This window comes from Salmo trutta, unplaced genomic scaffold, assembly GCF_901001165.1.
Source record: "Salmo trutta unplaced genomic scaffold, fSalTru1.1, whole genome shotgun sequence".
Classification (NCBI taxonomy): Eukaryota; Metazoa; Chordata; class Actinopteri; order Salmoniformes; family Salmonidae; genus Salmo; species Salmo trutta.
The window spans coordinates 494,659-518,242 of NW_021823195.1; the positions used below are offsets into that span (position 1 = coordinate 494,659).

The 23,584-nt window shown below is 45.1% G+C and overlaps 2 protein-coding genes across 8 annotated transcripts; one reads left to right on the forward strand and one right to left on the reverse strand.

The window, feature by feature from the left end:
* The first annotated feature begins 205 nt into the window (after window positions 1–205).
* Window positions 206–19,904, forward strand: LOC115189583 (transcription factor A, mitochondrial). Of its 2 annotated transcripts, XM_029748205.1 has the most exons (8): window positions 206–447; window positions 5,574–5,701; window positions 5,793–5,863; window positions 6,397–6,546; window positions 6,731–6,826; window positions 7,708–7,764; window positions 9,691–9,945; window positions 19,597–19,904. In XM_029748205.1, exons 1-7 carry the CDS (start codon window positions 368–370, stop codon window positions 9,910–9,912), a joined length of 804 nt encoding a protein of 267 aa, XP_029604065.1. In that variant the 5' UTR covers window positions 206–367; the 3' UTR covers window positions 9,913–9,945; window positions 19,597–19,904. The 2 variants fall into 2 exon arrangements, with proteins under 2 accessions (XP_029604065.1, XP_029604064.1); XM_029748204.1 differs by lacking the exon at window positions 19,597–19,904 and having other exon boundaries at window positions 9,691–10,527.
* On the reverse strand, window positions 11,301–23,015 carry LOC115189577 (DNA-directed RNA polymerase III subunit RPC4-like). Of its 6 annotated transcripts, none has more exons than XM_029748197.1 (8): window positions 22,578–23,015; window positions 19,827–19,873; window positions 19,573–19,730; window positions 19,335–19,456; window positions 17,641–17,740; window positions 13,764–14,167; window positions 13,182–13,331; window positions 11,301–11,890 (listed from the first exon to the last, which is right to left on the reverse strand). In XM_029748197.1, exons 1-8 carry the CDS (start codon window positions 22,614–22,616, stop codon window positions 11,768–11,770), a joined length of 1,143 nt encoding a protein of 380 aa, XP_029604057.1. In that variant the 5' UTR covers window positions 22,617–23,015; the 3' UTR covers window positions 11,301–11,767. The 6 variants fall into 6 exon arrangements, with proteins under 6 accessions (XP_029604057.1, XP_029604054.1, XP_029604055.1 ...); XM_029748194.1 differs by lacking the exon at window positions 22,578–23,015 and adding an exon at window positions 22,137–22,571; XM_029748195.1 differs by lacking the exon at window positions 22,578–23,015 and adding an exon at window positions 22,164–22,571 and having other exon boundaries at window positions 11,302–11,890.
* Window positions 23,016–23,584: the final 569 nt, after the last annotated feature.

Genomic DNA, 23,584 nt, shown 5'->3' on the forward strand with positions numbered 1-23,584 from the left:
CCATGGGTCAAGAACGCAAAAAAAATAATTTATATAAATGAAACCCATGGGTCAAGAACACGGCAATTTATTGGAGTAATTCTAAAGTCACTTGATTATTTATTGGTCACATGTTTTTGGTTCAATTGGTTGATGCTCCAATTTGTGGTGAATGTGCTGCGGTGAATGTTAAACTACGTCAACACCGCCATGACCTTATCCCACAATGCAGCGGGATGGTGAAGGCGCGTTATCCGTGCATGGCGGGGGCAAACGGACAGGACTGAATTCGGTAGCTGACAAACACCGAGGAGGTTGTGAGCCAGTCAGTCAGTCAATCCCGTTGTTGTCTCTGTCAGCTCTGACCGTCTAGTGTTTTCAACCAGAAATGGCGCCTTTCGGTCTGTTGTTTTCTGGCTTTTTGAAAAAGTCATTCAGTCTTTTCTCCGACGCTTCCAGTCTGACAAGGTAACATAAGGAGCAAAACTTCCCGTTGTCTAGATAGATAGTTTTAGCTATGTTAGGTAGGTAGTTTAGTAAGCCACCCTGTACAATTTCTCATTGGTATTTTAGCTGTTTGGACATCCATAAAGCCAATTCTGCAAAGGAATTGCTGTATTTCCAGCTATCACGGCAGTATTAGTCTAATTAGAGCCGAGCTAGCTAGCTAGCTAGGGTTAGCTAACGTTAGCTTGACTGCCACTGACTGGTGGCCAAGGACATGTTTTATTTAGTAAAATGTTTTTAACCATTATTAAAAATAGATAAGTCAGTGAAGAACAAATGTTTATTATTTACAATGACGGCAAAAGGCATCCTGTTTGGACGGGGGCTGGGATTTACAATAAAAAATCTAGGACAAAACACAACATAACAAGAGATACCACAACACTACATAAAGAGAGACCTAAGACAACAACACAACACTACATAAAGAGAGACCTAAGACAACAACACAACACTACATAAAGAGAGACCTAAGACAACAACACAACACTACATAAAGAGAGACCTAAGACAACACAACACTACATAAAGAGAGACCTAAGACAACAACACAACACTACATAAAGAGAGACCTAAGACAACAACACAACACTACATAAAGAGAGACCTAAGACAACAACACAACACTACATAAAGAGAGACCTAAGACAACAACACAACACTACATAAAGAGAGACCTAAGACAACAACACAACACTACATAAAGAGAGACCAAAGACAACAACACAACACTACATAAAGAGAGACCTAAGAGAACAACATGGCAGCAGCACAAAACATGGTACAAACATTACTGGGCTCAGACAACAGCACAAAGGGCAAGAAGGTAGAGACAACAACACATCACACAAAGCAGCCACAACTGTCAGTAAGAGTGTCCATGATTGAGTCTTTGAATGAAGAGATGGAGATAAAACTGTCCAGTTTGAGTGTTTGAATGAAGAGATGTAGATAAAACTGTCCAGTTTGAGTGTTTGTTGCAGCTCGTTCCAGTCGCTGGCTGCAGCGAACTGAAAAGAGGAGCGACCCAGGGATGTGTGTGCTTTGGGGACCTTTAACAGATTGTGACTGGCAGAACGGGTGTTGTATGTGGAGGATGAGGGCTGCAGTAGATATCTCAGATAGGGGGGAGTGAACGGGTGTTGTATGGGGAGGATGAGGGCTGCAGTAGATATCTCAGATAGGGGGGAGTGAACGGGTGTGGTATGGGGAGGATGAGGGCTGCAGTAGATATCTCCGATAGGGGGGAGTGAACGGGTGTTGTATGTGGAGGATGAGGGCTGCAGTAGATATCTCAGATAGGGGGGAGTGAACGGGTGTTGTATGTGGAGGATGAGGGCTGCAGTAGATATCTCAGATAGGGGGGAGTGAACGGGTGTTGTATGTGGAGGATGAGGGCTGCAGTAGATATCTCAGATAGGGGGGAGTGAACGGGTGTTGTATGTGGAGGATGAGGGCTGCAGTAGATATCTCAGATAGGGGGGAGTGAACGGGTGTTGTATGTGGAGGATGAGGGCTGCAGTAGATATCTCAGATAGGGGGGAGTGAACGGGTGTATGTGGAGGATGAGGGCTGCAGTAGGTGTCAGTGTGTGACTGACCACATTGCTTAGATTTGGGTAAACTAGCCATCTAGGAACGATAAAACATGTTGACCTTCTGAATGTAGTGTTGGATTATTGTAGAGATTAGTCATATAAAAGAACTACCAGCTGGTCAACAGCTTCTACCCCTAGACCATCAGGCTGTTGAATAGCCACCACTCGTCATGCCACAGTTGTTAGTATCTATATAGTATTATTCAGTTTTATAAGTATAATTATTTATTGTTGTTTTGCTTTGTCCTGTATCGTTGGATTTCGGTGCCCAAGAATTTCACTCTACCCTGTAATTATGTCTACAACTCTGTACATGTGACTATTAAACTCTCAAATCTAACTATGTATTGATGTGGTTGATTATCTATCTAGATATAGCCTATATTGGTCATATTAACATATTCAAATTGCATAGGACGAGCTTTCTGGTGATATGAGGTGGATGAATGATGGTGTGTGTACGGTTAGAGCTACCCCATTCATAGTGGTGTGTTGAAGGGTTAGGGTTACCCCATTCATAGTGGTGTGTTGAAGGGTTAAGGCTACCCCATTCATAGTGGTGGGTTGTAGGGATAATGTATTGTGTTGTAGGGATAATGTATTGTGTAGTAGGGATAATGTATTGTGTAGTAGGGATAATGTATTGTGGTGTGTAGTAGGGATAATGTATTGGTGTGGTGTAGGGATAATGTGGTGTGGTGTAGGGATATTGTGGTGTGTAGTAGGGATAATGTATTGCGGTGTGTAGTAGGGATAATGTATTGCGGTGTGTTGTAGAGATAATGTATTGCGGTGTGTAGTAGGGATAATGTATCATTTACATTTACATTTACATTTAAGTCATTTAGCAGACGCTCTTATCCAGATGTTGTAGAGATAATGTATTGTGGTGTGTACTAGGGATAATGTATTGTGGTGTGTACTAGGGATAATGTATTGTGGTGTGGTAGCTCATTTCTCTACTATCAAATGAGGAGAGACAAACTTATCACACAAGTCAGTTATACTTAAACTAAATCTTTAATAATGAGAGCTTTGCAATAGCAATGACTTGTCAACGATTCACCATTTTCTAATGATCCATTGAGAGTGGCGAGACAGAAGAACAAAGGTATTTTATAGCTAAGATACCCCCCTTTCAACCTACATGACGAACAACAGATAGAATGGGTCACCAGGTGAAGGTCTGGATGACAGATATCTGTAATCCATAGCAGACAGCATCTGCTGTGTCAACAGGTTTCATTGTAGAGACCAGTGTCTGGCCCTCTGACTCCAAACTGGATCCGTCTCTTCCTGGTACGGTATAGAACAGACCAGTGTCTGGTCCTCCTACTCCAAACTGGATCCGTCTCTCCCTGGTACGGTATAGAACAGACCAGTGTCTGGTCCTCCTACTCCAAACTGGACCCGTCTCTCCCTGGTACGGTATAGAACAGACCAGTGTCTGGTCCTCCTACTCCAAACTGAACCCGTCTCTCCCTGGTACGGTATAGAACAGACCAGTGTCTGGCCCTCTGACTCCAAACTAGAACCATCCCCCCCTGGTACCATATAGAACAGAAACATTAAATCATGCTCTGGAATGTTCTTTAGGTTTTATCACCCAAAGACATCGTAAATCTCCTGTCAGAGTTATCTCCCAGAGGCCCTCCTCAGTAGAACACACACACAATAGTTAAAATACTCTATTCTGTTGCAATACACAACCATGATGCAATAAAAGCATTGTAACATAATCTTAAAATGATTCCATGACAAGGGATAATGTGGTGTGTAGTAGGGATAATGTATTGCGGTGTGCAGTAGGGATAATGTATGGTGACGTGCAGCGGGGATAATGTATTTCGGTGTGTAGTAGGGATAATGTATGGTGACGTGCAGCGGGGATAATGTATTGTGGTGTGTAGTAGGGATAATGTATTGTGGTGTGTAGTAGGGATAATGTATTGTGGTGTGTAGCAGGGATAATGTATTGTGGTGTGTAGCGGGGATAATGTATTGTGGTTTGTTGTGGGGATAATGTATTGTTGTGGGGATAATGTATTGTGGTGTGTTGTAGGGATAATGTATTGTTGCGGGGATAATGTATTGTGGTGTGCTGTAGGGATAATGCATTGTGGTGTGTTGTAGGGATAATGTATTGTGGTGTGTAGTAGGGATAATGTATTGTGGCGTGCAGCGGGGATAATGTATTGTGGCTTGCAGCGGGGATAATGTATTGTGGCGTGCAGCGGGGATAATGTATTGTGGCGTGCAGCGGGGATAATGTATTGTGGCGTGCAGCGGGGATAATGTATTGTGGCGTGCAGCGGGGATAATGTATTGTGGCGTGCAGCGGGGATAATGTATTGTGGCGTGTAGCGGGGATCATGTATTGTGGTGTGTTGTAGGGATAATGTATTGCGGTGTGCAGTAGGGATAATGTATGGTGACGTGCAGCGGGGATAATGTATTTCGGTGTGTAGTAGGGATAATGTATGGTGACGTGCAGCGGGGATAATGTATTGTGGTGTGTAGTAGGGATAATGTATTGTGGTGTGTAGTAGGGATAATGTATTGTGGTGTGTAGCAGGGATAATGTATTGTGGTGTGTAGCGGGGATAATGTATTGTGGTTTGTTGTGGGGATAATGTATTGTTGTGGGGATAATGTATTGTGGTGTGTTGTAGGGATAATGTATTGTTGCGGGGATAATGTATTGTGGTGTGCTGTAGGGATAATGCATTGTGGTGTGTTGTAGGGATAATGTATTGTGGTGTGTAGTAGGGATAATGTATTGTGGTGTGTAGCAGGGATAATGTATTGTGGTGTGTAGCGGGGATAATGTATTGTGGTTTGTTGTGGGGATAATGTATTGTTGTGGGGATAATGTATTGTGGTGTGTTGTAGGGATAATGTATTGTTGCGGGGATAATGTATTGTGGTGTGCTGTAGGGATAATGCATTGTGGTGTGTTGTAGGGATAATGTATTGTGGTGTGTAGTAGGGATAATGTATTGTGGCGTGCAGCGGGGATAATGTATTGTGGCTTGCAGCGGGGATAATGTATTGTTGCGTGCAGCGGGGATAATGTATTGTGGCGTGCAGCGGGGATAATGTATTGTGGCGTGCAGCGGGGATAATGTATTGTGGCGTGCAGCGGGGATAATGTATTGTGGCGTGTAGCGGGGATCATGTATTGTGGTGTGTTGTAGGGATAATGTATTGTGGTGTGCAGTAGGGCTAATGTATTGTGGTGTGTAGTAGGGATAATGTATTGTGGTGTGTAGTAGGGATAATGTATTGTGGTGTGTTGTAGGGATAATGTATTGTGGTGTGTAGTAGGGATAATGTATTGTGGTTTGTTGTGGGGATAATGTATTGTGGTGTGTGTCGTGGGGATAATGTATTGTGGTGTGTGTCGTAGGGATAATGTATTGTGTTGTGTGTCTAGGGATAATGTATTGTGGTGTGTGTCGTAGGGATAATGTACTGTGCTGTGTTGTAGGCTCGTCAATGTGACCCCAGCTGTAAAGAGTTTCACCACCAGTGCCGGCGCTCCCCCTAAGAGGCCCCTGAACGGATACATGAGATTTGTGAAACAGCAGCAACCTCTCGTTGTCAGGGAGTATCCAGGTGACTGGTGTTAGAATGTATTGTATCTCTACAGTTTCACTCATTCCTTTATCTTCACACATCACTGAGTTCATGTTGATGTGAGTTTCAGACGTCAAAGCTGTCGATGTGATAAGGAAGATTGCACACCAGTGGGGAACTCTGACAGCAGACCAGAAACAGGTAGGACAGCAAGGCCCCCCCCCCCAGACCCTGACACCTTGGACAGCAAGGCCCCCCCCCCAGACCCTGACACCTTGGACAGCAAGGCCCCCCCCTCCCAGACCCTGACACCTTGGACAGCAAGGCCCCCCCCCCCCAGACCCTGACACCTTGGACAGCAAGGCCCCCCCAGACCCTGACACCTTGGACAGCAAGGCCCCCCCCTCCCAGACCCTGACACCTTGGACAGCAAGCCCCCCCCAGACCCTGACACCTTGGATGGCAAGGCCCCCAGATATCTTCTGTCTCCTTGGGTGACAGAGAATACATTTGACCCTTCTGTGGTCCATGTTTGCACCTTCCATCAGAGAAGACTACACAGACTGTCATGCGTCTACTTCCTACCAGCATGGATCTACTTGGCGGTGTATTTAAATAACTGAAAATAGGCTGTTTTGACTTATAGCCCACCTGAAAAGACATATCAATGTTGTTGTACTGTGGACAGACTTGTGTGGTTAATTAGCTAAATACACGTTGACTTTCCCCCACAGCCTTTTCAACAGGCGTCAGTGGTTGCCAGGGAACAGTTTAAGGTGGACATGCAGAGGTACCAGTCCCAGCTCACACCTGCACAGGCTGCTGCTCTGAAACAGGAGAGGAGACGGAGGCTGGCCAAGAGGAAAGCCATCAGGAGGAAGAGGGTGAGTGTAGCTCATTGATCTGCATAGTGATGTGCTGTGGACACTATTTGGCATGACAGGCCCCTCCTAGTGAATGTAATGGCATACTACTAAGGCCTTGTGTTAGTAGTGGTGTGTTCTGATGTTGTGCCACTGAAATGTTCCTGGTAACTCATCTGACTTGACCACCATCTTCCACTTTTAGGAGTTGAACAGTCTGGGCAAACCCAAACGTCCCCGGTCGTCCTTTAACATCTTCATGGCAGAAAACTTTGAGGAGTCCAAAGGGACGACCACGCAGGTTAGTGCTGAGGAGTCCAGGGGGACGACCACGCAGTTTAGTACTGAGGAGTCCAGGGGGACGACCACGCGGGTTAGTACTGAGGAGTCCAAAGGGACGACCACGCGGGTTAGTACTGAGGAGTCCAAAGGGACGACCACGCGGGTTAGTACTGAGGAGTCCAGGGGGACGACCACGCGGGTTAGTGCTGAGTCGTCCAGGGGGACGACCACGCGGGTTAGTACTGAGGAGTCCAAAGGGACGACCACGCGGGTTAGTACTGAGGAGTCCAAAGGGACGACCACGCGGGTTAGTACTGAGGAGTCCAGAGGGACGACCACGCGGGTTAGTACTGAGGAGTCCAGAGGGACGACCACGCGGGTTAGTACTGAGGAGTCCAGGGGGACGACCACGCAGGTTAGTACTGAGGAGTCCAAAGGGACGACCACGCAGGTTAGTGCTGAGGAGTCCAGAGGGACGTCCACGCAGGTTAGTACTGAGGAGTCCAGGGGGACGTCCACGCAGGTTAGTACTGAGGAGTCCAGGGGGACGTCCACGCAGGTTAGTACTGAGGAGTCCAGGGGGACGACCACGCAGGTTAGTACTGAGGAGTCCAGGGGGACGACCACGCAGGTTAGTACTGAGGAGTCCAGAGGGACGACCACGCAGGTTAGTACTGAGGACAACATGTTTAAAAAGTGAAAGGGTCGGAATACTTTCCGAAGGTGCTGGATAACACTGTTACCTGTTATAATGCTGCTATAACACTGTTACCTGTTATAATGCTGCTGTAACACTGTTACCTGTTATAATGCTGCTATAACACTACCTGTTATAATGCTGCTATAACACTGTTACCTGTTATAATGCTGCTATAACACTGTCACCTTTTTTCCCCTCAGGGCAAGATGAAGATGCTGCGGGAGGACTGGACCAAACTGTCAACCTCACAGCAACAAGTAGGTGGAATGAAGTGTTTGATATATAGTGCTTTCGTAACGTTTTCATCAAGGATCTCTCTGTTACTTTCCTCCGTTCATCTTTGCCTCGATCCTGACTACTGCCACCACCATGCTTCACCGTAGGGATGGTGCCAGGTTTCCTCCAGATGTGACGCTTGGCATTTAGGCCAAATAGTTCAATCATGGTTTCATCAAACTGGAGAACCTTGTTTCTCATGGTCTGAGAGTCCTTTAGGTGCCTTTTGGCAAACTCCAAGCGGGCTTTTATGTGCCTTTTACTGAGGAGTGGCTTCCGTCTGGCCACTCTACCATAAAAGCCTGATTGGTGGAGTGCTGCTGAGATGGTTGTCCTTCTGGAAGGTTCTCCCATCTCCAGAGAGGAGCTCTGTCAGAGAGACCATCGTCTGACCAAGTCCCTTCTTCCCCGATTGCTCAGTTTGGCCGGGCAGCCATCTCTAGGAAGAGTCTTGGTCATTCCAAACGTCTTCCATTTAAGAATGATGGAGGCCACTGTGTTCTTGGAGACCTTCAATGCTGCAGAAGTTTTTTGGTACCCTTCCCCAGATCTGTCCCTCAACACAATCCTGTCTCTGAGCTCTACGGACAATTCTTTCGACCTCATGGCTTGGTTTTTGCTCTGACATGCAGTGTCAACTGTGGGACCAACTGTCCCCAGTCCACCTGGCCATGCTGCTGCTCCAGTTTCAACTGTTCTGGCTGCGGCTACGGAACCCTGACCTGTTCACCGGACGTGCTTGTTGCACCCTCGACAACTACTATGATTATTATTATTTGACCATGCTGGTCATTTATGAACATTTTAACATCTTGACCATGTTCTGTTATAATATCCACCCGGCACAGCCAGAAGAGGACTGGCCACCCCTCATAGCCTGGTTCCTCTCTAGGTTTCTTCCTAGGTTTTTGGCCTTCCTAGGGAGTTTTTCCTAGGGAGTTTTTCCTAGCCACCGTGCTTATTTCACATGCATTGCTTGCTGTTTGGGGTTTTAGGCTGGGTTTCTGTACAGCACTTTGAGATTTCAGCTGATATACGAAGGGCTATATAAATAAATTTGATTTGATTTGAACTGTGGGACCTTTATATAGACAGTGTGCCTTTCCAAATCATGTCCAATCAATTGAATTGACCACAGGTGGACTCCAATCAAGTCGTAGAAACATTTCACCTGAAACAGGATGCACCTGAGCTCAATTTAGAGTCTCATATATGCAAATATTGTATTTCAGTTTTTTATTTGTAGTAAATTAGCAAAAATGTAAACCTGTTTTCAATTTCATTATGGAGTATTGTGTGTAGATTGAGGACCAAAAAAAATTAATCCCTGATGTTTCAGGTCTACATGACTAACTGACTCTGATGTTTCAGGTCTACGTGACTAACTGACTCTGATGTTTCAGGTCTACGTGACTAACTGACTCTGATGTTTCAGGTCTACGTGACTAACTGACTCTGATGTTTCAGGTCTACGTGACTAACTGACTCTGATGTTTCAGGTCTACGTGACTAACTGACTCTGTTTCAGGTCTACGTGACTAACTGACTCTGATGTTTCAGGTCTACGTGACTAACTGACTCTGATGTTTCAGGTCTACGTGACTAACTGACTCTCTGTGCTCTGCAGGTCTACGTGACTGACTGACTCTCTGTGCTCTGCAGGTCTACGTGACTGACTGACTCTCTGTGCTCTGCAGGTCTACGTGACTGACTGACTCTCTGTGCTCTGCAGGTCTACGTGACTGACTGACTCTCTGTGCTCTGCAGGTCTACGTGACTGACTGACTCTCTGTGCTCTGCAGGTCTACGTGACTGACTGACTCTCTGTGCTCTGCAGGTCTACGTGACTGACTGACTCTCTGTGCTCTGCAGGTCTACGTGACTGACTGACTCTCTGTGCTCTGCAGGTCTACGTGCAGCTGGCGGAGGATGATAAGGTACGCTATAAGAATGAGATGAAGTCCTGGGAGGAACACATGATGGATATCGGACGGGAGGACCTGATCAGACGGAAAGAGACCCACAAGGACAAAACGGCTACTAAAGGAGGCAAACAGAAATCCAAAGTGAAAGTGGTGAAGACTAAATCTGTAGGCGCTACGACAGCGAGGAGCGGGAAAAAGGCCTGAGTTGTTCTGGAGAGGAAGGGTGCTGTTATAAAGGCAAGTTACCGTCACAAATAAAATTTATTTTGTTTATCAGTTGTCCATAGTCATATCAATGCTCCTAAACGCCTCAAACTGTGAAAGAACCTTCATCCGTCTGTGAAAGATCATGAGACATTCTCATGAGAATTCACTGTGAACTATCATAAAGCAGTGCTTTTTCTAGTAGGAAAAGATGAATTATGTTGAAGTTCAGTTCCTGCCCCCAGGGCCACGTTCTGTATATACTGTCTCTATACATTACGTACTGTACAGGCTAGTCTATACTAGATATAGTCTTTGTTAAGATAATTGCCGGCTGAGTGTTGACATACCAGTTACTTTGTTTGTAGACTATTAGTTTTTACCTGCGTAAAAAGTTGTCTCATGTTTTGTATCTAATCTTTTATTAAATAAACATTTACGTACATTTAAAATAAAAAAAAAGAACACTTCATATTATACACAATGTTTATACAGTGAAAACAAATTGGGAGGAAATCGACAAGGTACATAAACGCTGTATGATGAAAGTAAACTATGTACAATATCTACACATTAATGCTCCCATCGTATAATAAAACTACAATATCTACACATTAATGCTGAACAAGGTGAACTGTATATAAGTCAGAGATGTGCTGAGTGGTCCGGTGATGGCTCCCGTAGCAGAGCCTGGGTTGGGGTTAGGGGTTAAGGGTTAGGGGTTAAGGGTTAGGGGTTAAGGGTTAGGGGTTAAGGGTTAGGGGTTAAGGGTTAGGGTTTGGGGTTAAGGGTTAGGGGTTAAGGGTTGGGGTTAGGGGTTGGGGTTAGGGGGCAGTATTTTCACAGCCGGATAAAAAATGTACCTGATTTAATCTGATTATTACTCCTGCCCAGAAACTAGAATATGCATATAATTGTTTGATTTGGATAGAAAACACCCTAAAGTTTCTAAAACTGTTTGAATGGTGTCTGTGAGTATAACAGAACTCATATGGCAGGCCAAAACCTGAGAAGATTCCTTACAGGAAGTGCCCTCTCTGACCATTTCTTGGCCTTCTACACTCTCTTTATTGAAAACTGAGAATCTCTGCTGTAACGTGACACTTCCTACGGCTCCCATAGGCTCTCAGAAGTCGGCAAAACGCTGAATGATGCCTTTGCAGGCCCAGGCTGAAAAACAGTAGCGCATTTGGATAGTGGTCGATCTGAGAACGATGAGACTGAGGCGCGTGCACGAGGCGACACCATGTTTTTATTTTTTCGTCTTTGAACAAAAACAGGGTTTCCCGGTCGGAATATTATCGCTTTTTTACGAGAAAAATCGCATAAAAATTGATTTTAAGGGTTAGGGGTTGGGGTTAGGGGTTAGGGTTTAAGGGTTAGAGTTAGGAAGTCTGGAGAGCAGACCAGCTTGGGTTAGGGTTAGGGGTTAGGGTTAGCGTTAGGAAGTCTGGAGAGTGGTCCGGTGATGGCTCCTGTAGCAGAGCCTGGAAGTTTGGAGAGCAGACCAGCTTGGGTTAGGGGTTAGCGTTAAGGGTTAGCTTTAGGGCCTGGAAGTCTGGAGAGCAGACCAGCTTGGGTTTGGAGTTAGGGGTTAAGGGTTAGGGGTTAGAGTTAGGAAGTCTGGAGAGTGGTCCGGTGATGGCTCCTGTAGCAGAGCCTGGAAGTTTGGAGAGCAGACCAGCTTGGGTTAGGGTTAAGGGTTAGGGTTAGGGCCTGGAAGTCTGGAGAGCAGACCAGCTTGGGTTAGGGTTTGGGGTTAGGGGGTAGGGTTAGGGTTAGGAAGTCTGGAGAGCAGACCAGCTTGGGTTAGGGTTTAGGGTTTGGGTTAGGGGTTAGGGTTTGGGTTTAGGGGTTAAGGGTTAGGGTTAAGGGTTAGGGCCTGGAAGTCTGGAGAACAGACCAGCTTGTGCTTCACGTTCCCCAGGATACTCATGTCTCCAGTCGGGCCCTCAGACAGACGCACAGACACCAGTTGCTGTGGGAGAAATAACAGATGATTTAGCCCCTTATTGTCTGACCCTAAGACATTGTCTGCACATCCTGGATCACAGTGAATCTGGACTAAACACATCCTGGATCACAGTGATTCAGGACTATGAGGTTCTTTAGGACTAAACACATCCTGGATCACAGTGAATCTGGACTACGTGGTTCTTTAGGACTACCGTAAATTCCGGACTATAGGCCGCTACTTTTTTCCCAGGCTTTGAACCTCGAAGGCTTAAACAATCACGCGGCTAATATATGGATTTTTCCCGCTTTCAAATTTCTTTTATCCAAAAAAACACATTCTGTGACGTGCTCAGTTTTTTGGCGGCATGAAGCTTTCATTAGACCAATGAAATTGCCGAACGGGTTAAGGTCAAACAACTTTGTTTACTGTTTAGATTAAATTGAGCGCTCTCAAACTTCCCATCATTCTGATTACGGTAGTCATTTTGTCACCCTCATCATGGCAAAGACACGGAGAAATGCATATGATGCAGCTTTCAAGTTGAAGGCGATTTGATCTGGCTGTTGGAAAAGGAAATAGAGCTGCTGCACGGGAGCTTGGTCTTAATGAGTCGATGATAAGACGTTGGAAACAGCAGCGTGAGGAATTGACTCAGTGCAAAAAGACAACTAAAGCTTACTGCTAATTTTTTTATTTTTTGTTACAAGCCGTGTTTCGTTAAAGCCTATTTATTTTTGTTACAAGCCGTGTTTCGTTAAAGCCTATTTATTTTTTTTACAAGCCGTGTTTCGTTAAAGCCTATTTATTTTTGTTACAAGCCGTGTTTCGTTAAAGCCTGTGTAAAGTTCATTTGTTTCAATGTACCGGTAGACACCTTCGGCTTATGTGTGGCTTATTTATGTTCAAAATATATATATATTTTTAATTCAGTGGGTGCGGCTTATATTCAGGTGCGCTTAATAGTCCGGAAATTACGGTAAACACATCCTGGATTACATGGTTCTTTAGGACTAAACACATCCTGGATCACAGTGAATCAGGACTATGTGGTTCTTTAGGACTAAACAGGAGAACTAGACTGTTAGGAACCTGTTCTAAAGGGGAAGGCCGTTCCCTCTGGGACGTCCATGGTGATGTCTCAACACCATCTAACCCTGTAATATGTCTATTATATTAACGGACCTGTTCTAAAGGGGAAGGCCGTTCCTAGTGATGTCTCAACACCATCTAACCCTGTAATATGTCTATTATATTAACGGACCTGTTCTAAAGGGGAAGGCCGTTCAGAGTGATGTCTATTATATTAACGGACCTGTAGGAAAGAGAAGGCAGCTCCCTCTGAGACGTCCATGGTGATGTCTCCCAGCACCAGCTGCACCTTGCCAGACTTCCTGATCTGTAGTTTACCCAGAAACCCCTCTGTGAACTCTGACAGGACAGGAGCATCTTGACCAGCAGGGTCCTGAGGAAGAACATGGCCTTTAGGGTCAGGGGTCAGGAGAACTCTGACTGGATGGGAACGCTGTCTCTAGCAGGGTCCTGAGGAAGAACATGGCCTTTAGGGTCAGGGGTCAGGGGTTAGGAGAACTCTGACTGGATGGGAACGCTGTCTCTAGCAGGGTCCTGAGGAAGAACATGGCCTTTAGGGTCAGGGGTTAGTAGGGTCAGGGGTTAGGAGAACTCTGGATGGGAACGCTGTCTCTAGCAGGGTCCTGAGGAAGAACATGGCCTTTAGGGTCAGGGGTCAGGGGTTAGGAGAACTCTGACTGGATGGGAACGCTGTCTCTAGCAGGGTCCTGTGGAATACAACAAATATAGACCTTAGCGTGAAATGCTTGTCTGTTAGAATGAAGTGGACGGTAGAAAATAAGGATGTAATGTGGTCGTTACTCACTGGGGCTTTATTGTGAGAGGAGCGCTTGCCGTCGGACTTGGAGTCTTTTTTAGCATTTTTTTCTGGGGCTGTGATTGGCTGGCCGGCGGCTGTGGTTGGCTGGCCAGGGACGGAGGCTGTGGTTGGCTGGCCAGGGATAGTATCAGGTAGCTGGATGAACAGAAACTCTTCTGTCTCTGAAACCGTCAGCTGGTGGAACAGCTCTGCTACAGAGGGCTGGTCTGGGCTCAGGACACCCTGGCCTGGTCTATACTGAGGGATCTGGTCTGGGCTCCAGATCCCCTGGCCTGGTCTATACTGAGGGATCTGGTCTGGGCTCAGGACACCCTGGCCTGGTCTATACTGATGTCCTGCTCCATGCTGAAGGGCCAGGTGTGGGTTAGTAGTAGCAGGAGCTCTGAATGCTGTAGGGCAACAAACACAGGACCATCAGCTACCTGGGAACCCGTTTGGATTGACAAGACTGAAACGCATGTATCATGTGTTTATGTATTGAGTCTGTGCACCTCCATATATCCTCCATGTATGTGCATGTCTAACTGTCTACATCCAGGGCCTTCAGGAAACACCCCTTTCACTTATTCCTCATTTTGTTGTTACAGACTGAATTTAAAATGGATTACATTGAGATTGTGTCACTAGCCTACACTCAATACCCCATAATGTCAAAAATGGAATTATGTTTGTAGAAATTAACAAATTAAAAATGAAAAGCTGAAATGTCTTGAGTGAATAAGTTTTCAAGCCTAAATAAATTCAGGAGTAAAAACGTGCTGAACAAAGGACTTCCCCGTTGTCTCTGCTGATGTGCTGTTTGTTGTTATTTTCTCTCTTTTACTGTCAACAGTTTAATCAAACTCTGGCTTTATCAAGTTTACCAACGTCCTAGTTTTGTCCTCCCTCTACTTTCTTCCAAAAGCGTCCGGGTTGGAAACGTTTAATCTGGCGTGGATCTGCAGGACCTCTTCCAGACGGAAAAGCTGAGTAAAATGATGCCTTCTCACTGCAGTCGCTGTCCTCGGGAATATACAGGAGCATCGCTGGGTTGTGAACCCTGCTTCAGATGCGATAGTTAGGCCGAGGGAAATTAAAGGGTAGGAAAGGAGGATGGTGTCTGTACCACCAGGAAATACAGGTAGTTAATGTTAATCCCCCTGCACAGCCAGGCAACAACATGGACTCTGGAAAGAAATGCTGTCCACATGCTCAACCGGTCGCTCATTCAGCCTGTTAGAAACATTTCAACCAGTTTTCCCCACTAAGCAACGAGTCAGTCAGAGCCTGAGCCTTCCCAGGTGTCTCCTCCCCCGTTACGGGGCCTCAGCCTTCCCAGGTGTCTCCTCCCCCGTTACGGGGCCTGAGCCTTCCCAGGTGTCTCCTCCCCCGTTACGGGGTCTGAGCCTTCCCAGGTGTCTCCTCCCCCGTTACGGGGTCTGAGCCTTCCCAGGTGTCTCCTCCCCCGTTACGGGGTCTGAGCCTTCCCAGGTGTCTCCTCCCCCGTTACGGGGTCTGAGCCTTCCCAGGTGTCTCCTCCACCGTTACGGGGTCTGAGCCTTCCCAGGTGTCTCCTCCACCGTTACGGGGTCTGAGCCTTCCCAGGTGTCTCCTCCACCGTTACGGGGTCTGAGCCTTCCCAGGTGTCTCCTCCCCCGTTACGGGGTCTGAGCCTTCCCAGGTGTCTCCTCCACCGTTACGGGGTCTGAGCCGCCGGAGTCTCCCCACCGTTAGCTCTGACAAATTGACCTAGTCGTTGGCGACTCCATTACCCCATTGGTGACTCCATTACCCCATTGGCGACTCCATTACCCCATTGGCGACTCCATTACCCGCAGTATTAGACTTAAAACGAATTATCCAGCGATCATTCACTGTTTACCAGGGGGCAGGGCTACCGACGTTAAGGCTAATCTAAAGACGGTGCTGGCTAAAGTTACAACTGGCGACTGTAGAGAGTATAGAGATATAGTTATCCACGTCGGCACCAACGATGTTAGGATGAAACAGCCAGAGGTCACCAAGCGCAACATAGCTTCAGCGTGTAAATCAGCTAGAAAGATGTGTCGGCATCGAGTAATCGTCTCTGGCCCCCTCCCAGTTAGGGGGAGTGATGAGCTCTACAGCAGAGAGTCTCTGGCCCCCTCCCAGTTAGGGGGAGTGATGAGCTCTACAGCAGAGAGTCTCTGGCCCCCTCCCAGTTAGGGGGAGTGATGAGCTCTACAGCAGAGAGTCTCTGGTCCCCTCCCAGTTAGGGGGAGTGATGAGCTCTACAGCAGAGAGTCTCTGGCCCCCTCCCAGTTAGGGGGAGTGATGAGCTGTACAGCAGAGAGTCTCTGGCCCCCTCCCAGTTAGGGGGAGTGATGAGCTCTACAGCAGAGAGTCTCTGGCCCCCTCCCAGTTAGGGGGAGTGATGAGCTCTACAGCAGAGAGTCTCTGGCCCCCTCCCAGTTAGGGGGAGTGATGAGCTCTACAGCAGAGTCTCTGGCCCCCTCCCAGTTAGGGGGAGTGATGAGCTCTACAGCAGAGAGTCTCTGGCCCCCTCCCAGTTAGGGGGAGTGATGAGCTCTACAGCAGTCACACAACTCAATCACTTGTTAAACTGTTTCCTGTTTCCTCCCAAAAGGTAGAATTTATAGATAATTGGCCCTCTTTCTGGCACATCCACAAACAGGACCAAGCCTGACCTGTTGAGGAGTGACGGATTATTATCATTTACTCCTGAGGTGCTGACCTGTTGCTCCCTCTACAACCACTGGGATTATTATCATTTACTCCTGAGGTGCTGACCTGTTGCTCCCTCTACAACCACTGGGATTATTATCATTTACTCCTGAGGTGCTGACCTGTTGCCCCCTCTACAACCACTGGGATTATTATAATTTACTCCTGAGGTGCTGCCCTGTTGCACCCTCTACAACCACTGGGATTATTATCATTTACTCCTGAGGTGCTGACCTGTTGCACCCTCTACAACCACTGATTTGACCCTGCTGGTCATCTATGATCATCTTGAAGAACAATCTAGCCTTAATGGCCATGTTCTCTCTTATCTCTACCTGCACAGCCAGAATAGGATCCCGTTTCTTCCTAGGCTCCTGCCTTTCTAGGGAGTTTTTCCTTGCCACCGTGCTTCTACACCTGCATTGCTTGCTGTTTGGGGTTTTAGGCTGGGTTTCTGTAGAGCACTTTGAGATATCAGCTGATGCAAATAGGGCTTTTTAAATAAAGTTGATTGGACTCAGTGTAATAGTCGAATATTGTTTAACATGATTTTTGAATGACTACCTCATCTCTGTACCCCACACATACAATTAATCTGGAAGGTCCCTCAGTCGAGCAGAGAATTTCAACCACATTGACCAATGAGGTTTTCCAATGCCTCAAAGGGCACCTATTGGTAGATGGGTAAAAATGTTAAAAAAAACAGACATTGAATATCTGAGCATGGTGAAGTTATTAATTACACTTTGGATGGTGTATCAATACACCCAGTCACTACACAGATACAGGCGTCCTTTCTAACTTAGTTGCTGGGGATGAAGGAAACCACTTGGATTTCACCATGAGGCCAATGGTAACTTTAAAACAGTTAGAGTTTAATGGCTGATAGTCGACCTGAGGATGGATCAACAACATGTAGTTACTCCACAATGTGAAAATATTGTACAATCCAGGTGTGCAAAGCTCTTAGAATCACCTTTGGCAGTGGGTGAGTGTCTAACATGTATTGACTCAAGGGTGTGAATACTTATGTAAATTTGATATTTCTATTTAATTTGATACATTTTGAAATCTAAAAATGATATGAATACAGGCTGTAACACAATGTGGAATAAGTCGAGGGGTATGAATACTTTCTGAAGGCACTGTATATACTTACATGGAGTTGTTGCCTCTATCAGGAAGTTTCTGGATTGATACAGTGGCAGTTGAATCGGCTTGTTCTTGGCATCATTTTTCAAACCAGGATCATCTAAAAACTACATGGGGGAAAAAGTGTGCGGTTTAAATAAATATGTATTTCAACCAGGGGTTGGAACTGGTTCGTGGAAATAATGAAATGTTTCTACGAACAGAACCAGAACCGGGAATGAAAGTGATCTATACTGTTCCGGAACAGAACTGTTACGTTAAACACATGGGAACCAGTTAATAACGTTATCCCTCTGTCAATCAGAAACTTCTTCCAGCGTCTGCCTGCCAGCTAAAAATCGTTGCCATTATGTGTGCGTGTAGGCTACCTGCCCCTCGCCCTCCAAAGCATTGCTGTAACCTACTGACGTTACAAGCATGATTCAGAAGATGCGGGGAGAGATTTTTAATTAGAGAAGAATGGATTCACTTTTTCAATGCTAGTTAGGGATACTGTAGTTATCACATTGGGTTTATTAACTACAGAAAGGTAAGATGTGATTTGCATTCTGGTACCGCTCTGCACACACAAGCTTGTTAACTAGCTAGCTTCTCTGGTCCAATGTTAAACCAACTCTGAAGATCAAAGACGTTCAAAGTTCCTCCAGAAGCCGCTCCTCTGTAGGTATAATTCTGTGGCCCTGATTCCAAATTTCAGTTGCATCTCACGCCCGACTAGTCTTTCTATCACACATGTAAACACCTCACTGAGCTATAGCTTTCCAGCTCCATAACAAGCTGCTCTACTGCACTGCAGGATTGGTGAAGTTGGTTTAAAAAGGAACGATATAAACCGGTACTTTTCTTTGGTTCGAACCAGTTCAGAACTTTTATTTTGCTGGTCAGAACAGAACGGGACTAGTCATTAAGGCTGTGTTACTATAGGTTGACTAGTCATTAAGGCTGTGTTACTATAGGTTGACTAGTCATTAAGGCTGTGTTACTATAGGTTGACTAGTCATTAAGGCTGTGTTACTATAGGTTGACTAGTCATTAAGGCTGTGTTACTATAGGTTGACTAGTCATTAAGGCTGTGTTACTATAGGTTGACTAGTCATTAAGGCTGTGTTACTATAGGTTGACTAGTCATTAAGGCTGTGTTACTATAGGTTGACTAGTCATTAAGGCTGTGTTACTATAGGTTGACTAGTCATTAAGGCTGTGTTACTATAGGTTGACTAGTCATTAAGGCTGTGTTACTATAGGTTGACTAGTCATTAAGGCTGTGTTACTATAGGTTGACTAGTCATTAAGGCTGTGTTACTATAGGTTGACTAGTCATTAAGGCTGTGTGTGTTACTTTAGGTTGACTAGTCATTAAGGCTGTGTTACTTTAGGTTGACTGGTCATTAAGGCTGTGTTACTTTAGGTTGACTAGTCATTAAGGCTGTGTTACTATAGGTTGACTAGTCATTAAGGCTGTGTTACTATAGGTTGACTAGTCATTAAGACTGTGTTACTATAGGTTGACTAGTCATTAAGGCTGTGTTACTTTAGGTTAACTAGTCATTAAGGCTGTGTTACTATAGGTTGACTGGTCAATAAGGCTGTGTGTGTTACTATAGGTTGACTAGTCATTAAGGCTGTGTTACTATAGGTTGACTGGTCATTAAGGCTGTGTTACTATAGGTTGACTAGTCATTAAGGCTGTGTTTTACTCACATCATCCCGTTGAAGCTTGTGTAACATATCATTGTTTTCCTCTGAAGTACGTCTCTCCTTCTTAAAACACTTAGTTACAGGAGAGGAGCTGCCGTCTCTAAGGTCGGTCCCTCTCCACCCCACTGCACAGAACAGAGGACAGGACACACTGGAATCAACTGTTTCTAATGATCATAATAATAACCTATTTCTATAACACACAGTCAAGAGATCTTCTGGCAGAGAAGGTACAATTCACCTGGTTTCTTTACTGTGTCTGCAGGACCCTGTTCAAAGATGGAGTGGGACTGAATGGTTTGAGGGGGGCGCTCTCTTCTCTCCGCTCTTCTCTCCCTGTGCCTGTCCTCCCTCACTCTTCTGTCCTTCGTTGGTGCAACATGGGCCTCTTCCTTTAACCTGGGGGAAGGTGATCAACATTAACATGTATTCTTCTAAACTGGATCCTTGGTAGTCTAATGGAATGTGTCTTCAAGCAATACAGTCCACACTCACTCATCTTTACTTTTCCTCAGAGAATGGACATTGGGTACGAAGGTTTTCTGTAATAAAAATATAAATGATTAATTTCTACTATTTTTGTCACATTTGAATATCATGACTGTTTTGTTTAATGCTTGTGACAGGACACTGGACAGCTGTATATTTGCCTTTTGTTCATCACCCACTGTGTTTCCGTTTACACTGTAGACTGGTTATTTAGTAGTACTTAAAATAGAGTGGCGAGGACGATGAGTCTACCGTGACCGGAAGAGACTTCACCATTCATTTTCTGGATTCAGATTCACGCAGACAGAGTTTTAAGCTTTTACGATGGACATTTACAGCTGATTTTGGCATAGCATATCGATTCGCTCTCCTTAAATATTTCCCATCTGATATTCCTTTGTCTCTGAATTGTTTAAACCAACTTTTTCCCGACAGCTCCTGATATCAGGGTATAAAAACTACAATCTGTTCTGAATTAGCCTAGTGCGCATGTCCGCCCAGCTATATCCGGTCTCTAGCTTGTTTTCCCTGGCTAAACTAGCCGTGTTAGTTTTCGTCACTGTCAAACTTCATAAATACTGCACCTTCAACTTCAAAACTCATTTGCTAGTTTATATAATTATGTAACTAAGAAATTCGCTGGAAAGAAACTTAAATGATGTATTGTTTTTGAACAGTCACGACTGGTTTGAGTTATATGTCAGATAACGGTGGAGAAGGATGATATCGTTGCTACTTGACCCGGATCCACCGACGTCATTGGCGTAGCTGGACGCTGACTGGTCTGGGAACTGACGTCATGCAGCCTCTTCTCGCATGGCTCGATGGGATATGTCGTGCAATAACTCAAATCGTCTGCACTCCTAAACAACGTATATTTTTTTATATGTTGGAAAAGGGTAAAGTCTACAAAACGTAGTCCACTCTGTTCGTAAACATATTCATTCTTGTTTTCGAACAGAAAATTGTATTGAGATCAAATGTTTCATCGATGAGAAAATTAGCAGAATGTCAGCCAACATCCATCTCGTTCCATCTTTTCCCACCGCCGGCCACTGGGCTTCCTCTCACTACCATATTTGGTAGTAAGTGGAAACGCCAAGCGGATGCTTCACATTTATACATCAGGTGAAATATATGGCTCATTGTTCTATCTATGGGATTAGCACGGGCAGCACCACAGGGCTTTCGCCATTTTAATGGAGTCAACTGGGTGGGACTTCAACTTCATTGGCTGATCCTATTGGGGTCATGTCCAACTGGGTCATCAGGAGGGTTCAGCCAATCGTGAAGAAGAACATCTACCTTCTTGCCCTTTGTACTGTTGTCTGTGACCAATGTTTGTACAATTTTTTTGTGCAGCTACCATGTTGTGTTGCTACCATGCTGTGTTGTGTGTTGCTGCCTTGCTATGTTGTCTTAGGTCTCTGTTTATGTAGTGTTGTGTTGTCTCTCTTGTCGCGATGTGTGTTTTTTGTCCTATATTTATTTATTTTTATTTTCAATCACAGCCCCGTCCCCGCAGGAGGCCTTTTGGTAGGCTGTCATTGTAAATAAGAATTTGTTCTTAACTGACTTGCCTAGTTAAATAAAGGTTAAATACATTTACATTTTAGTGGCCCCCCACTTTATGGTGGAGATAATATATTTATGTTTTAAAGTACATTTCCTGGCATTCTACACCTTTTGCCATGGGGTGAAGATAATGTTGCAGTTTTAAAGTAAGTTTTCTACAGTTCTACACAGTTTGGCATGGGGCAGAGAGACATTTTTTCAATTGTATAACATTTCATGCAATTCTACTCGTTTTGCCATGGGGCAGAGCAATTTTTTGTTGTTGCCGTTTTACAGCTAATTTCCTGCAATTTTGCATGTGCCCTGCGTTGCCTGGTCGGTATACCTGGGGCAGCAGGTAGCCTAGTGGTTAGAGCATTGGACTAGTAACCGAAAGGTTGTAAGATTGAATCCCTGAGCTGACAAGGTAAAAATCTGTCGTTCTGCCCCTGAACAAGGCTGTCATTGAAAATAAGAATTTGTTCTTCACTAACTTGCCTAGTTAAATAAAGATAAAATTAAATAAAAAATGTGGCTACGATTAGTTTAGATAAATTGGCTGGCTAGACTATCAATCCATTTTTTTTTCTGACGTGGCTAATTGAGTAGGGGGGCGTCTTAGCAGCCTGGGGCCCCTTAGCAGCCTGGGGCCCTAAGTGGCTGCTTATTTAGCTTATACCTGGAGCAGGGCCCTGGCGGCACAGATACAAAGATGAGTCCTCTATCTATCTCTATGGGTTGAGTGCGTAGTCTGTGATATACCGTATGAGCGTTCCCATTGGGTATCACCTTTTTGAACCCGCCCAGAGTCAGGTCCCGGGACCGCAGGGACGTCAGTCTGCCTGGAGGAGGGGGAGAGTTCAGCACAGTCCGACGAGGTAACCCACTGCCAGCTACATTTAGTCTGGTGATACCGGAGTAGCCAGCCATAAAGTCCGTGTTGCTGTTTGGATCAGTCATTCTGCATCACTGGCTGGAACGGACGGCTTTGTGACAATACAGTATTAAGGGGATGTAGACTGTTGAAGGCTATACTAAACCTACACCCTTTATTCGATGGGGTAGCCTACAAATGAAATGGCAGTATAACTCCGATTTGGAATAAACAATATTTGAACCGAATTCCTATTTCTTCTTCATCACGCTGTCCAATAGCCTAATACACAGGCCTGTGATAAGTGGATGAATAATAGGCCTTCTTACTGTGAAGTCAGAGAATGCAGGTTTCCCCTCCGTAAACATGGATATCGGTGTTCACACACCCCTCTGTTATTGTACTGTAAGCCCCCAGAAGCCACCGCATCCATCTTGTCCGTAATGTCTGGCCACATCTGACCAAAAACAGCGACTGAACAGCAGCCTATATACGATCCAAATCCAACAGTCTGTCCTGGAAAGCATATTGTAGGTGTTGCGTCCAAGGCCTTGGTAAAAAGCATTCGGCTACATCCTTGATACAAAGTAACTTACTACCTGATCACAGTAAACACAACCTACATCCGGTCTCTGCAGCCCAGTTCCTACTAATATAGGACACTTCACAATAGACGGTTCCCCGAGTTAATCACATCAGCACCGTTTATTCTGCTTTGTTATGTCTTCACATGATTCCGTTATCTGAACACAAGGTGGCAGTGTTTATTCGGTCTGAAGTATATCTGTATTGTTTTTTGTTTGTTTGTTTGTTTATTTATTTAACCTTTATTTAACCAGGTAGGCCAGTTGAGAAAAAGTTCTCATTTACAACTGCAACCTGGTCAAGATAAAGCAAAGCAGTGCGACACAAATAACAACACAGAGTTACACATGGAATAAACAAAACATACAGTCAATAATACAGTAGAAGAAAAGAAAAAGTCTATATACAGTGAGTGCAAATGAGGTAAGTTAAGGCAATAAATAAGCCATGGTGGCGAAGGAATTACAATATAGCAATTAAACACTGGAATGGTAGATGTGCATATCTATTGTAACCTGATAAAATAGTATTGCCAATTGTAGAAGAGAACCCCTATTGAATTTGTTCCAATTCATTATTGGTATGTTTCCTTTTCTGCCGTTTTGGTGAGAATAATAATTCCCGTGAGATGATAAGGCCCAGGACTGTGCGACGTGGTAAAGGCCACACCCTCTCATGCAACACTATGCCAATTGGCCACATGGTGGCGCTATAACAATCTATTGAATATGCTAACTTTGAAAGGTCAGCC